Source organism: Trichosurus vulpecula, chromosome 2 (genome assembly GCF_011100635.1).
Source record: "Trichosurus vulpecula isolate mTriVul1 chromosome 2, mTriVul1.pri, whole genome shotgun sequence".
In the NCBI taxonomy this organism is placed as follows: domain Eukaryota; kingdom Metazoa; phylum Chordata; class Mammalia; order Diprotodontia; family Phalangeridae; genus Trichosurus; species Trichosurus vulpecula.
This window is the reverse complement of record NC_050574.1, coordinates 443,469,564-443,486,157: the sequence shown is the minus strand read 5'-3', so window position 1 is coordinate 443,486,157 and position 16,594 is coordinate 443,469,564. Positions and strand designations below refer to the sequence as shown.

General features: G+C 37.2%; 1 protein-coding gene across 2 annotated transcripts in view; it reads right to left on the bottom strand.

Annotated features, from left to right (window-relative positions):
• Positions 1-2,102: 2,102 nt before the first annotated feature.
• TASL (TLR adaptor interacting with endolysosomal SLC15A4) overlaps positions 2,103-16,594 on the bottom strand; it is a 30,397-nt gene continuing 15,905 nt past the window's right edge. The window contains exon 2 of one of the 2 annotated variants that reach the window (XM_036742981.1): positions 2,103-4,316. In XM_036742981.1, coding sequence (XP_036598876.1) covers positions 3,402-4,301 — 900 coding nt within the window. In that variant the 5' untranslated portion in view covers positions 4,302-4,316 and the 3' untranslated portion in view covers positions 2,103-3,401. The remainder of the gene's footprint in view (positions 4,317-16,594) is intronic. The other variant, XM_036742982.1, reaches the window with a different exon arrangement.

Here is a 16,594-nt window from a genome sequence, read left to right as displayed (position 1 = left end):
CTAGAATACCTATGCTATTCTTCACAAGAATGGAACATCAGTGGCTCACTGCTAATTACACCCTTCTCACCTCCACTTCTTAAATCTCCAGCCTCAAGTACTACCTCTTACTTAAGGCCTTTCCTGATCCCCCTAACTGCTGGTGCTAGTAATAAAAAAATTACTTTCTAAATTCACTCCACATACTTTCCATATATACTTAGGTATGTGCATGTTGTTTTCCGTAATTGAGTTTAAACTCCTTGAGGGCAGGAGCTATTTTTATTTTGTTCGTTGTGTCCCCAGGGTCTAGCACATAAGAGATGAGTGATAAATGCTTGCTGTTTATTTGTTTGATTTTTGACTAATCACAATTACTAAATAAACTCAAAATATATACCTTTCCTGAGGGTAGGTCTTTAACATCTTCTTTGCACACTTAGGATATTTGACATTGTTGGTGCATAATTATTCAGATAGCTGTCATCGATAGGGAGCGAGCCTAGCCTCAGAGTCGCCAGGGGGTGGGATGGAGGGGCAGCTAGGTGGTGGAAAGACAGACTCTCACATAGATAATATCTATCTATGCACACACATATATGTATGTATATATGCATGTGTGTGTAAATATTTATATCATATACATATATATAACATTTGTTGTTGAGTTGTTTCAGTCATTTCTGACTCTTTGTGACCCCACTGAGGGGTCAAAGATACTTGGTTCATAATAAATCTTTATTCATTGACTGAATGATTGATTGGGGCTAGATTAGAAGTAGCACTTAGATATATGTGTATGTACATATACTATATATATTTAAAAATATTATATATTTTATATGTTATATAATCATTTACTTTAGGGTCAATCTGTTATTTCCCTGATGTGAGTATTCCTTCCACTGATTTAGATCCCAGCTTCTCCACACCTTACTATAGGGGTCTTGATTAATTTAGTGGCTGAAAAAATTCATCATCATGTGGCCTGATCATGATCTCTTCCAACCTTACCTAAGCTGTCACTGGGCCACAGCCATATATTACTGTTGCCACCCTGCTGCAGTCACAAACACTGTTTTGTTCCAGGAAGATTAAGAAGCTGGGGGGAGGGAATAATTACCTGCTCCAAGGTTGGGACTTTGAGTATAAAAAAAAAAAAAGGATGACATGGCAGGGGGGGCGGGTTGGGGACAAGCAAAATGGCAGTGTCCCTGAAACCTTTAAGTATGTAGTGTATCTTGTAAATTTTATTATAGCCGTATGACTCTCACTTTGGTGACCCCTTGGAGTGGCTAGAATACTAGGGGAGTTATCACCAAATACCCTTGGTCCATTAGGAGATTCCTCATTTGCTATGGATTTTAATGTCTTTTCCCTTTTGGTTCTGTAGTCCTTTATTTACAATGTTTACCCCCACTCTTCTAAGTCATCCCTGAGGCAGTGGCAGAGGCATCAGGGACTGTCCAAGCAATTTTCTCCTTCCTTGATGTCCTCAGTCACCTACATACAACTCAGCGTTAGCCATAGAATTCTTACAGATGTGAGAGTTACAGCTTTCTTCTTAAGTTACTTGCCCCAGAAGTCCCTGAGATGAACATGACTTCCTAATGATAGTTCAGAATTTGAGCCAGGTTGCCTTGGATCAACCAGGGAGCCAGGAATATCATATAGATGCCCGAGTATCTTTTATAGGTTTCTCTTCACTTTCTTGAAGTAGCCTTGATATGTACTCCCCTGAACTTAAGACAAGACTATTTGACATTACTGTTGCAGGGTCACCAGACCCAACTCTGTGGCTCCCACTAGGGAAGTGCAATTTTAAGTGAATTTTGTTCAACATTACAATTTGTTTTATGTAGCTGTCAGGTGACTTGACAATCATGCTTTAGATTTTTTTCAAATAGCTTTATAAATATTTCTCGCTAGGAGGTCTGATCCCTCAACATCCTTAACTACACTGACTGTTTTCTGGTACACTATAAAATAAACCACAGCTCTTGCAAAGCTCTCCTCAAAAGGAGAGTTGTGTGTGTAAAACAAATGCTTCTCACATGATTTTCGAGCATACGGTGTCACTAAAAGTTCTGAAACTGTTATTAAAATACACAAAGTCAATATTGTTGCACATGGAAAAGTTACAGATACTCCATATTTAATATCTCAGACATAGATTTCAATTCAAAGCATCGTTGTCATTATACAAAATTGTATGTTTGTTTAAAAAAATTAGCAATTACATATTACAGGGTAAGGCTGACACCAGCTGGGATATCACTTCATTTTAGAACTTTACAAAGAAGAGTAGTTTGGCAGATCTATTCTTGGCTCGTGTGTGTGTGCGTGTGCACACGCACATGCACTGGAGGCTTTCAGGGGTACAAAAATGAGAAATAGAATCAGTTATTGGTACATGGAAAGAATATAGGATCTGAAGTCAAAGGGTCAGGGTTTGAATCCAAATGCTGCCACTGTGTGTGAGTGACCTTAGCCAAGTCTCTGAACCTCTCCAGGCCTCAGTTACCTCATCTCTGAAATTAGAGAAATAGCTTAGATGACTTCTGGGTACTATTTTAGCCCCAAATCTGCCTATCCAAGTCAAGTTGACATTTCAGATTGTCACAGTTTCTTTCACTTTTTGATTATCTTTTTTTTTAGAGACTTGTAGATGTGGGAACATGACACTCACATACTTGTGCCTAAGTAATTATCCATATAGAGAAAAAAAACACAGAAATTTCCTTTCATCTAAAAAATATGTTCTAGATGACTGGTCCTTTAAGCGATTTCCTGATAAAGTAAAGAAAAAACACACAAGCACAAATATAAATATACCTATTCTAATAATTTGGAAAATTTGAACCTGCCCAGGAGTGCTTTTTTTTTTCTTTTCTTTTCTTTCTTTTTCCTTTTCTTTTTTTCTCCGGGTTTTTCTTTGCCATAAATACAGTGTTAACCTACTCCCTTACTAGCAGTTTTCTATACTTTTCTATGCTCCTCAATGCCCTCTCTTACCCCGCTTCCCACCAGAAAATATTCTTAGGCAACATAAAATAATCCACAGATGATCCTTTAACTTGGAAATGGAGAACGCTTATTTTTTTCGTTTGTTTTCTTTGGACCATTATTTTCTTTCTCTTGAAATAGTAGAAAGTTTGACCTTTACTTTCTCTTTTATTGTTTTTATATTGTTTGTGTGTTGCACTTGTTCCTCACAATAGCTCATTATACCTTCCTGGTGTTCTTTCTTCATTTCACTGTCATCCTTTTTGTCCTTCATTCCACATTTTTGAGACACATTATATGGAACCACTCCATGATTTGAACCTTACACTCCTACTGCCTGTTTTCTTCCTTCAGAAAAAAAAATTAAATAGAATACAGCTTTGAGTTTGACTGTAAGAGGAATCAAGATATCTTTTTCATGAACTCACATTGCTGTATTGGGAAATATGCAGACTAGGAGTGCTGATTTCAGTGGAGACTAGTCGTAAGAGGCAGTTAATAACCATATCCTTGGCCTTCACGGCCTCCAAGTTTTTCTCCCGAGATATCTGTAGGCTGATTTGATCCACACTTGTCATGAGCTCTGAGCCCAGAATCTGAATAGGAGAATTGTCATGAAATACAGTGTCCATGAAATACTGTTTATACAACTCCATTACCTTCTGCTCCAAATATTCATTCAGCATGGCATTGGAAAGAGGCTTCTGAAGCGGCATAATACTTTTGTCCTTGATGCTGGTTATTCTCCAGTAAGATGAGTGTCTTTGAAGGGGTTTACAAGGCAAATCACTCAATTGAGTTGAAATAGATTCCTCCATAGGCAAAGGAATTTCTGAAGATTTCAATAGTGGGCCAAATTCAAAGCTGCTCTCCAAGGTAGAATCTGTGGCAGCTAAGTTGATGGCCATGACTTGGCCCCCAGCAATGTGTAAATCATTATAATTCTTGCAAATACTTTTACAGGAAGGAGGAACCAAATAGGTTTCTCTGCCCACATTGGGGTCTCCACAGTCTTCAACCCCAGCAGAAGTTTGCCATTCAAGGAGAGGACTGTGACTTGATTCCAGCACTGTCACTTTTTGTTTCCTGCTAGGTTGGTTCTCTCTTGAACTGATTGAAGAAATAAAACTTCCAGGAGGCTTGCATCTCCAACGAAGACTTGTGTCTTGTGCTTCATCTGCAGATGAACAGGGGATACTAATGTTAGAGTTCATCTCCATTGCCTTTTCCTCAGCAACCTGTTCATCGCTAGGAGGACAAGTGAGGTGGTTGTCAGACCAGTAGGCAATTCCAAGGAGATATGCTTCTGAAAGCATTCCTGGAAAGAGCTGCTAAAAAAAAAATAAAACAAAAAAATGGTGGGCATAAAAAACTCTATCGTTAGTATATCAGAAAAGCAATAATAATAAAAAAGTGACTGTCCTTTAAATAAATTTAAATCATTGTAGCTAAATCGGTAGAGAGCTAGTCTCAGAATAAGGACTACCTAGGTTCAGATCCTAGCTCTGACACAAACTTCCTGTTTCTCTGGACAAAACATCTCAGTGGTTTAGGTAACAATTCTCTGAGGCTACAGACTGTAGAAAATGTGCCAGTCTCAAATTGTAGAGGAAATTCTTTACTGGACATTCCCTACATCAATGAAATCAGAGGTCCAGTCCCTATCCTAAGCCATGACATATTTGCTTGAACTTTTTGAAACATTTCTCAAAAGTATATTTTTGTCTACAATACCTAACTTAAGAAAATACTAGTGTAGAATCATTTTTTCTAGTAGAATAGAAGCTTTTGTGTGCAGCTTTTGTCATTTTTGTCACTTTACTCCCTAGTATTTAGCACAGTGCCTTGAACACAATAGATTTAGCGAATGTTTGTTGAATTGAATCTCCATAAGTGAAAAAAAAAGGTTAATTGATTTGTTTCTGATTTTTTGGTTAGTCTTTAAAAAAAAAAATCCAGTCAAGAAGAAAACATTAACAAAGACTCCAAGGTTAGATAATGTTGAGAGATGTGTCCAGAGGGGAGGGAGTAAGCAAGTTTGGCTGCAGTAATTTCCCACAAAGAAATGGTGGAAGATAAGGCTGGAAAACTAGGCTGGGAGGCAATGCTGAGGAATTTGGGCTTTTTTGTTGTTTTAGAACATAAGCATATTTTCTTCTCAAAGAATAGAGGAGGGGTAGGAGGGAGGCAAAAATTTGGAACTCAAAATTTTAAAAATGAATGTTAAAAATTTTATATATGATTGGGAAATATTTAATGAAATAAATAAAATTATATTTTTTAAAAAGAACATATGCATCAGGAAAGAAATCCAAGTTATTTATAACCATTTGAAAAAATGCTGCAAATCACTAATATTTTTCTAAAAAATGCAAATTAAAGCAATTCTGAGATTCCACCTCCCACCCATCAGATTGGAAGGGTTGACAAGAAAGGAAAATGTTAGCAAGCAGAAAAACAGGCACATTGCTGTGAATTGGTTTGGTCATTTGGGAAACATTTTAGAATTATTCTCAAAAGCTACTAAAAAGTATATACCCTTTGACCCATCTATATTACGCTTAGTCTATCACCTCAAAGAGATCAAAGAAAGAGGAAAATATTTTCTGTATACAAAAGTTGGCAGTTCTTTTTGTAACAGCAAAGAACTGGATACTAATGGAGTGTCCAACAACAAATCATGGCATATGATATGAGTGTAATGCAATATTATTGGACTGTAAAAAATGAAGAGATGAAGCAGAGTGAAATGAGCTGAACTAGAAAACATTTTATACTATAATAACCCCAATGTAAAAATGAACAATTTTTGTAAGATTTAAGAACTCTAATTAGCACCATGATCAAACATAACTTTAGAGGACTGATGACGAAGAATGCTACCCAACCCTTGACAGAGAGGTAATAGATTAATATGTAGAATGAGATATACATTTTGGATGTCACCAGCATGGAAATTTGTCCTACTTGACTATGCTTATTTGTTAGGAGTCTTATTGCTTTTCTCAGTTGGTGGATGGAAGGGGAGTCAGGGAGAAAAAAATAGATACCTGATAACTTTTTAAAATAAATTTTAAAAATTAAATTAAAAAGAAAAAATATTCCTTAAAAATGTAAATTAAAATGAAATACATACAAGACATTTTGGAACCACCTAATAGGAAGGAGTATGCATTACCTCATGCATGAGGTATTTTAGGACCTTTTTGGCACTTGCAGTAGAAATTAAAAGGCAGACATTACTAAGGAAAAAGATCTCTAGCATTTTGATTGTACTCACTCTTTTCTCCTAAAATTAACATTTATATACTTATGTTTTTGAATCCCTCCAATAGACTGTAAGCTCAATGAGGGTAAGGGCAGTTTTCATCTTTGTCTTCGTAACCTCTGCATCCTAGCACTTGCTGGCCACACAATAAGAACATTTAAAATGTTCGTTGGAATGAAATGGGTTAGACATAGGGCAAGTGAGAGAAAAGAATCAAATATGACTCATTTTCAGAGAGGCGACCATGTAATGTGTAAAGAAAAGAACACCAAATTTTGGGTCTAAAGAACCCACATTTTAATCCTTTCTCTGCTATTTACTACCTATGTGACTGTGTGATAATAGCTCACATTTACTTAGTGCTTTAAATTTATAAAACATTTTTTCAACAATAATCCAAGAATAGGTGATGCAAGTATTATTAACCCTAATATTACAGATGTGGCAACTGAGGTTCAGGGAATCTGGCCTAGAGTCACACATGGATAGAGGGTATCAAAGCCCATATTCAAATCCAGGTCTTCTGACCGACAGCACACAGTCTCGCCAAGTCCTTTAATCTCTCAGGATCTAGTACACACTTCGGTAGGATGAAAGAATTAGGCCAGATGGCCTCTATGACATCCGTTCTATCTCTAAATTAGGGATTCTTGTCCTAGTGTCCATGAACTTAATTTTAAAAATATTTTGAGATGGGGAGAAAATTTGGAACTCAAAATCTTCTGGAAATGAATGTGGAAAACCAAAAATAATTAATTAAAATTTTAAAATATTTTGATAACCATATTTCAATACAAATGGTTTCCTCTATAATCTTATGTATTTTTTATGCATTTAAACAGATTTATCTGAGAAGTCCATAAGCTTGACCATATTGCACAGACGAAAAAGGATGCAGAACCCCTGGTCTAAATCTTTTGAAATTATTCATTTTTACTAGAAGAATGATGCTACCAGTAAAAGAAAAAGAAAAGTTAGGATGGGCAGCTGAGTCAGTGAAGAGGTGATACTGGGTGCTTCAGGAGATGACCAACATCCAAATACAAATGCACAATATCCAGTAAACAGTAGGAATTCCAAACTAGAGTTTAAGAGAGATCAAGACTTGGAGATCCGGATTTTGAAAATTTGAGAATCAGCTGGAATGAAGAGATTATTAAATAATCAAGATGAGAGGGGGAAGGTGAAGGGAGGGAAGAAGGAGAGAGAAAGAAGAGAGAGAGAGAGGGGGGGGGGGGGGGGAGAGAGAGAGAGAGAATTAAAAAGAGAAGCATAAAGGGTTGAGAACACATCTTTAGGAAATGACCACATTTTATGTGCGGAAGGACAAAAGATGCAGAAAAGAAGAAAAAGAAGGAATGGTATGAGGATCTAGTTAATATGGCTTCTGAGGAATCAAAGAAGGAAACGTTTTTAAGGAAGGAGTGGTCAACAGTATTCAACATTGTACAGAAATCAAAGTGATTGAATGTAGAAACAATACCGGGGATATTCTATGTCCCGGAGCAGAGCGGAGTGGGGCAAAAGCCATTGGCCGGGGGTTAAGAACAAATAAGAAAATGGAAACAAGTGTAAACTACATGTTCCTCAACTACGGCAATGAAAAGCAGAGAAGACAATCACCAAAGGGAAAATCCGGGTGAAGACGAAGGTTTCATTCTGTTTTGTTTGTTAAAGGACAAATCCGCGCGTATTTGAAGGCTGAGAAGATGGAACTGGTAAAGGCAGGGAGACTTAAGACGGAAATGAAAGGGATTAAGCAGAGTTGATGACAAGGATGGAGTAGTAGAAAGAGAGCCGGCCTCAGCTCCAAGAAGCCCCGCGCTCAGCCTTAGACACACCCCGGCCTGGGTGACCTTGGACAAGTCCCTTAAGTTTTTAGCGCTGCTGAATTCATTAGTTAAGTATGTACTCTAATACAGAATGTTGTTGCCATAATAACTGTAATTACTTTCTAATATACTTTCCTCTACCTGAAACATTCTGAGTTTAACTTCTCAATGCCCTAGGGAACTCTGTAAATATTCTAAGTTGCAGAAGTTGTCGGCCTGTATTAGTGGAGGGAATTCTGTACGCCGATGAAATCTCCATACGCTAGTGAAATGGGTTCCTTACCAAAACAAAACTGAAAGGCTAAAAGGCTGAAGATGAAACTGAAAGTCGCAGAGAAAATAGAGAAGTTAGCTTTGGATGAGCAATTTCTCTTCCTCCAGGATAAGGAGAAGGGAGAGGAAACAGATATAGAAATAAAGATATCATTCCTGGGAGAGCAGGGGCAAGGAATCTTGATCTTCTCAGTAAAATAGAAGAGGAGGTAGTTTTCCTGCCAGTTTGGGGAATAGTTGGGACATGTAAGGAACAGAGAAGATGTGGAATGAATAACTGAATGTTCTTGTGAATGAACACGGATAATTCCAAAAGTTTGTGATCCATATATGTCTGACCTCCAACTCAGAGCAGCTGCATGGCCTAGTAAATAACAGGATGAACTTGGAGTAAGAAAGTCTTGAGTTTGAATGGTGCCTCATATACTTACTAGCTATAAGACTCTAGGCAAAGGATTTATCCTCTCTGAGCCTCCGGTTCCAGAACCGTAAAAAGAAACATAAGAAAAGCACAGGGTTGTTATAAAGATCAAATGAAAGTACCCACATGACTTTCTTGACAAACCCTGAAACATTGTATCTACTACAACTATTATTGTCACTTTCACATAAACTATCATAAGGAGAACGCAGTGTTTTCTGATTCTATCCAATCAATTGTTCTTTAAGTAAAATAATCATCAAATTTTGAATTTTGTAGGTAGTGCATTCTAATGCAATAACAATTGTTATAGCAAGGACATGTGTTGTGTTAGAGTGCATACTTAATTAATGAATTCAGAAGCAGCTGGGTGGTGCAATTATGGAGTGTGGGACCTGGAATCAGGAAGACTTGAGTTCAAATCTGGTCTCAGACACTTAGTAGCTGTGTGACCCTGGACAAGTCACTTCAACCTCTTTTGTCTCAGTTTCCCCATCTGTAGAATTGACATAAAAGTAGCACCTACCTCCAAGACTGTTGCGATGATCAAAGGAGATAATATTCATAAAGTGCCTAGCACACAGTAAGTGCTGTATAAATGACAGTTATTATTAAGAATATGAAGCAGAGAGACTGGGAGTTAGGGGACCTAGATTCTCTTCACCATTCTTCCATAAATTCATTTTGTGACCTTGAGCAAGATATTAACCTCTCTGAGCTTCAAGTTTTCCACATCATAAAAATCAAACTGTTATACTAGGTGATTCCCAAGATCCCTTCCAGCTTCAACATTCTATAGCTCTTTCCCAAGGAAAGAAACATTCCAGTGAAAAGAAACTGAGAATAGAGATAAAATTCTCATAACCACCAGCAGGTGGCAGCAATAAGTACAATTATGGTAGCCTAGAAATTGAAGAAAGCACACTGAATCTGATTTAGTATGCATTATCAAGGAGAAAATACTATGCTATGCAGTGTTATCTTTCTTAACTTAAAGTATTTTAAAATGTATCATTTTGGTTCATTCTTGGAGCTTTTTTGATAGTTTTTTTTATATTTTTACTCAAGTTTGAAAATTTAAATATTTTAAAGAGTTAAGACACTCGTGTTTTCATCATCATGATATTCTATTTCCCTGCAATGGCATTTTTAAAATTTCAGAAAAATAAAAGCTAATTAAATAAAGTTCGGTTCATCTGTAAAATCATAGTCTAATTCAATAAACTATTTTATTTGAGCTGAATTCTTATTACTTAATTTTCAAAAAAATTCTAATCTTGAGGATATTTCAGAAATTCACTTGAGTTCAACTTACAGATAAAGTGCTCTGAATATTTACCTTGGGTGTATTTGTATCAGATAAGAGAAAACCAAAATTAAATAGAATTGCAAGTTTGTAATTTAAGGGGGAAAACTACTAAAGAATAGCACCTTGTTACATTAGTTGAATGCTTACTGAATTAAATCAGTAAAGTAAATAAATACCTCCCTTCTGTATATGTTTTGTCTTTAGCAAATTGCCCTAAATTTTAACTGCCGTTCTTCTATAGCGGTGAAGAATGGAAATTCTTAGCAGGATATAGTCAAAATAGCAAAGGTGGAAGAATCAATTAATAAATATTTATTAAGTTTTCACTTGCTAAGTGCTGGGGATACAAAAAAAAAGCCAATTAAATAAATGAGCTGAAAGATCTGAGGGTTGTTAATGTATCACAGCCATGAAAACATACACCATCCCAAATATACAAACTTAAAAGAAATATAATGTTGGGATACTCTGCCTCCCTGTTCCTATTTAAAACTGCTTTTCATATCAATCTGGGGAGATGGTGCAGGAAGAATCAATATTTTTACTGGGATATTTTACTGAGAAACATAAATATTTATGTTCCTTTTTTAAAACTTTAAATGTTTTTCATTTATACATTACAGTTATTGGGGGTGGGAAGGAACTTCCCCCACTGACTCTCCATTATAATGGGGAAAAATTAAGCAAAAATATCTGATAATGACCACATCTGACAATGCATGCAACATTCCATCTTCATAGAGAGTCTTCCCTGACTCTCTATGGTAGATATCTGTTTCCTGCCACTGAAGAGTTCAGCTTATTTTGCTGATCTTTTCATTCATGTTGTCACTGTTATTATCTATATTATTTTTGGTACTTCTTATTTTACTCCATATCAATTCACACAAATCTTCCACTGTCTCTCTAAAAGCTCCCCTCTGTGATCACTTTCTCTAAACTAGAAGTTTACTTTCCCATAAATACACAAAACATTCATGGGAGTCTAGGGGAAAGGAAGAATGGGCACAAATTGAAAGTGTAATGAGACCCAGGCATGCTTATAGGCAAGACATGTGGCCAAGGCAACTCATAACTTTAAACCTACAATCCCACATTGTTCTCTTTTTTTTTTGTCTGAAAATTGCCCTAGATCTAGAAGCTCCCTGTGGGTGTGGTTTCAATGATCTATAAATTACTCAACTGGGCTTACTCAGTGTAGGGCAAAGTGTTTCCTATAGATAAGTCAATCCTCTACTTGCTGGCTCAAGCAGGTAGTGCAACTGCTTAGCTCATTCCTCCCTGGCCTTGGCTCTTGCTAAGATGGCCCAAATTACTCAGCCTGAGCCAGGGAAGTCATTTGGCCAAGGCAGCTTCGGTTGGTCTGGGCTAGGCAATTTTCTTGGCCATTAAACTCATCTTGGGACATGGGTCTTTGCAGATGAATTGGTCCACTGGCTCCTTGGGCTTGATCTTCAAAGAGCACCTGTAGTCTTTCACCACCTTCAGTTCTAGGCTTGGCTGGGTAGTACTGTGCTCTTGTCAGCTAAAGTATTACAGTGGTATTTTCAACTAGAGCCCTACTCTGGCTTTTAGCTAAGGCAACAACTCTTATTTTAGCATTAACAGAAGAATCTCCTCTTTGACTCACTCAGAGTCTTGGTTCTGAAGTTTGTCACCTATAGATATATCCCTTAGATCTATCATCTCTGTGGACACTTCTTCCTGGTTCAAAGCCAGTTTCTTCTGTAAGTTCATCTACCTTAGTACTATGGTGATCAATTCCAATTCAGTTCCAATTGTAACTGATGTTACAATCACCAAAATTCCTTTGGGGCCTAGGCCAGATAGTTGGCTACGAACAAAGGTAGGAATACAACTTATGAGCATTATTTCTTCATATGTAATTGAGCTATTCCAGCAACAGACCCCTTCCAACAGGTGGAATGTTCATTTTAGATCTGAAGACTTTTTCCTTTACACTGCAATGTCTCTATTTTTTTGTCACTTAAAACCTCTAGCTTCTGTTGAAATCTCACCAGAACCTTTGTCTCTGACTTGGGAATATATTCTCAGTAGTGGGATCACTAGGTGAAAGATCTAGGCCATTTATTCAATTTTCTTGCATAACTGAAAATAGGTAACCAAAATGGTCAAATCACAGTTCCACCTGTGTTACTGTGCCTGTCTTCCTACAGCCTTTCCAGTATTGATTGTTCCCACTTTTGGGACCTCTGTCAGTTTGCAGAGTGTGAGTAAGGTGAAATTGATAGTTGCTTAATTTGCCTTTCTCTTGCTATAAGTGATTTGAAACCTGTTTGCCAGTGGCCATTTATAGCTCAAGCTTGTGAAAACTTTATATCCTTGTATTGAGGAATGACTTTGGTGTTAACTATTATCAATTCCTTACATATCTTGGATATCAAATTTTTATCTAATATAAGATGAAAACATTTTCCTACTTTATGGTTTTTCTCCTTATTCTATCTTCGCTGATTTTATCTATACAAAATATCTTTAATTTTATGTTGTCAAAATTGTCTATTTTGTCCTTTAGGATTTCCTGTATCATTTGATTAGGTAAGTATTCTCTTCTCATCCATATTTGGGAAAAGTATCTCTTGTAGTTCTCCTCTATGGATAGAGACTTTATTTCATTGGTATAGGGAACTCCTGAAGGAGGAAATTCCCTTTGCCAAGTCTGGTTGGCACTTTTCTGTAATTTATTGTCATAGAATTACCTAGAGCACTGAGAGGTTAAGAGACTCACTAAGGGCATCATAAGCAGTCAAAGGTGCAACGTGATCACAGGTCTTCCTATTTCCAAGAGTAGTCCTCTATCCACCAGGCTATGCTGGCTTCTCTTTAGATTTCCATTTTTTTGTGAAGTGACCATTTACATTCAGGTTGTGTATCCATTTTGAGATGATTATGGTATGTGGTGTAGGATGTTAGTCTAAATCTATCTAACACCGCTCAGCCCAGGAAAACAGGTGCAATCTTCCTCTGCCTCTTCTCAAAGACAGCCCTCTTACAAGCATTCAGTGATGGAACCAGCTCTAGTCCTAAGAACGCCTGGCCTCTAACAAGAGTTAGGTTTTCTTTTCTCACACTCTTTGGCTTGTTATGTCCCCTCTTCCAGAGTCCTATGGAAAACTTGCTTATGACTTAGGTTTTGACTCTTGTGTTGCATCTCCCTAAAGTAGGAAGTAGAAAGGTACTCTATACCATATCAATTCTTCTATATCATAAAGGTAAAATTATCAACAAGACAAGTTAGGAACTTCTCCTTTGGTCTGTTTCTATTAAGGCACCAGATACTTGAATCCCTCATCAAAACTAAATACTTCCTCTGTCATCTTTATAGTCTGTATTAGAAGTTGATAATCCTTCCCTCCACTGTGTTTAATGATCTATATATACTTATCATCACTTCTTTTTTCCCTTGTTTTTATCCACCAAAATGATGTTTACCTCTTGGATACATGGCTTTTTCATATTGTGCTCTCTCTCTCTCTCTCTCTCTCTCTCTCTCTCTCTCTCTCTTGTTCTCTCTCTCTGTCTTCATTGCCCCAATCAGTTATTGTTTTTGAACAAGCTTGTGCCCTTCCATTGCCATTCTCCAGTTATGAGTGTATCTTGTCAAGGGTCAATGACATCTATGAGGTCATTTTACTTACTTGTGCTAACATTTACTAGCTACTGATATGCTTTATAAAAATAACTAAGGCCATGAGTAAGATTACAACCCATTTTCCCTATAACTATGTCCTGAGATTACAGGGTATTTTCACCTGCCATGGCAACTTCATGTGTCATAACTGCTGGCACATAGCCTAGCAGAGGAAGATATGGTATAGCACCAAGGGTGCTGGCACAGCACTGGCAGTTTGACAGCAAAATGGATATAGTGGTGGACCTGACATCAGTGACTCATTCAGTCATTTTATAAGCATCTATTATGTGTGAAGCACTGTGCTAAATACTGGGGATACAAAGAAAAGCCAAAGACATTCTTGCTTTCAAGAAACTCACATCCAACCTCTGATACTTACTAACTGTATGACCCTGAACAAGTCACTTAATACCTGTATGCCTCCATTTCCACATAAGTAAAATGGAGATAATTATGTCACCTTCCTCCTGGGATTGATAATCAAATAAGTTAACAGATGTAAAGTATTTTGTGAACCTTAAAATACTTCATAAATTCTAGGTATTTGTTATTACTATTATTACTGGATGTAGAGTCAGAGAATTTGGGCTCATATCCTTTTTATGCTGCTTATACCCTGTATAACTTTAGGAATGTCACATCACCCCTATAGACCTCAATTTCTTTGCCTGCGATTGAGGGAGTTGGACTGGATCATCTCTAAAATGACTTTCATCTCTAAGTCCTATTTCCCTATCATCATCTCTATGGTATTCAATTTACCAGTTATACATGGTCACTTTCTTCTCTACCTCTTCGTGTCAGTTTAAAGTCTTCTAGATGAGATCAGCAAGTCTCCAGTAAAATGCATTCTTTCTGGGTCTCATGAGAGGCACTCTGTCCGTGGCCAAGAGCCCATAATTCTTGTATCTTAAACCAGGGCCCATAAAGTCTGCTATAATTGATTTAAAAGTTTGGCTAGATAACAGAGACCATATGAGTGAAAAAAGAAAGGGAATCTTGCTTTATGATTAATGCTGTTAGGACTTTGATCTTAAAGGAATCAGTTATAATATTGCAAGGATATCATGTAATTGGAGGCATGCATCTATCTTTTACATGCCACAATTTTTATTGGAAGCCAACGGAGCCTGCGAGTTATAGCTCAATGATTCCAAATTCTAGTGAAATTTAAGAGTGTTTCATATTAAAGGAATCTAGAAAGGTAAGAAGTGATCATCAAGAGCCATTATGGCTTCATCAAGAACAGGTCATACTAGCATAATTTTATTTCAGTTGGTCAATTAATAAACATTTATTAAGCACTTACTGTGTGCCAGATGCTAGGCTAAATGCTGGAGATAGAAAGAAAGGCAAAAGAAACCCAAGAAACTCACAGTCTAATGGGGAACACAACACGCAAATAAATATGTAAAAACACGATACATTCTGGATAAAATGGAAGTAGTCCACAAAGAGATGTCGATAGCATTAGGAAAAGCTTCCTCTTGAAGGCAGGGTTTTAGATGGGACTTGAAGATAGTGAAGCCAGGATTACTAAACTGTTGGATCTGAAGAATGCCATAGATATAGTTTACCTCGATTTTAGTAATTTTTTTTTAAATCTCTTGTGCTATTCTTATATAAAAAGATGGAGAAATGTTGACTAGAGGATAGTATAATTAAATAGATTCAAATAGTCAGACCCAAAGGATGGTCATTTATACTTTAATATAAACTTGGAAGGAGGTGGAATGACCCAAGGATTTGTGTTTGGCCCTGTATTGTTTAGCATTTTTATCAATGACTTGGATAAAGGCAAAGATTGTATACTTATCAGATTTATAGGTAATACAAACTATGGAAGGATAACAGAGTCAGAATTCAAAAACATCTTGACAGTCTGGAACATTGGGCCAAATCTAATAAGATGGAGTTTAATAGAAATAAACAAAATCTTTTCCTTGGTTTCAAAAAATTAGACAGAGTATAAGATAGGGGAAGCAAAGACAGCACTTCATCTGATAAAGACATGGGTTGAAGGGAAAGGTTAATGGACTAAAAACTCAATTTGAGTCAACAGGGCCAGCTGAGATGTCCAAAGCAGTCTTAGGCTGCATTGATCTCAGGTTGACAATGGCATTAAAGGACGTAAAGGAGCCCAGATCTTCTGCAAATACACTACCAAAGTCTGAAAACTGTACGAGAAGGAATGATTTTTTTTTGAAAGAGAGAGAAATGGTTCTCAGCCACTCCTTATGGTTTAATACTACACAAGAAGACTTTCAGAAGCCTGCAGAACTGGGGGATGGAAAAGCCATAGTACCCAGGCAATTCAGCTGTAGCCATTGCAGAAAACATAGCCAATACAACATCCAGACAATGCAAATCTTAGATACCCTGTGACAAAGCACAGCAGGGGGCACAGATAGACTGGTACCCGGGAGACATAGTGCCCTAGAATTTCAGGGAAAATATCTAGGGTCTTTTTGCAGACCTGCTTCCAGAACAATCAAGAACATCCAATTGAGGCCTGTCAGGGCCAAAGCAAGGGGATGGAACCACCTCCTGTCTAAGGAAGAGACAGAGACAGGGCTGAAACCAAGGCCTGAGTGAAACACCTAAAGACTGAACTAGAAGCCAAAGATCTCTGTAAAGGGTCAGAATTTATCTTAGCTACCTTCTCCTGAACAGCAGAGGCAGCTGGTTGGTTGGTTGTTGTCCTCTGTTCTCAAAGAGGACCAACACGACACCACTAGGTTAGAATCAAGTTACAATCTGTCCAACTATGACTGATCAAACCAATATGAGCTTGAATGCTTTTCCACAGATCAGGCACAAATAGTCCATGTGAACATTTTGGGTGGATTCT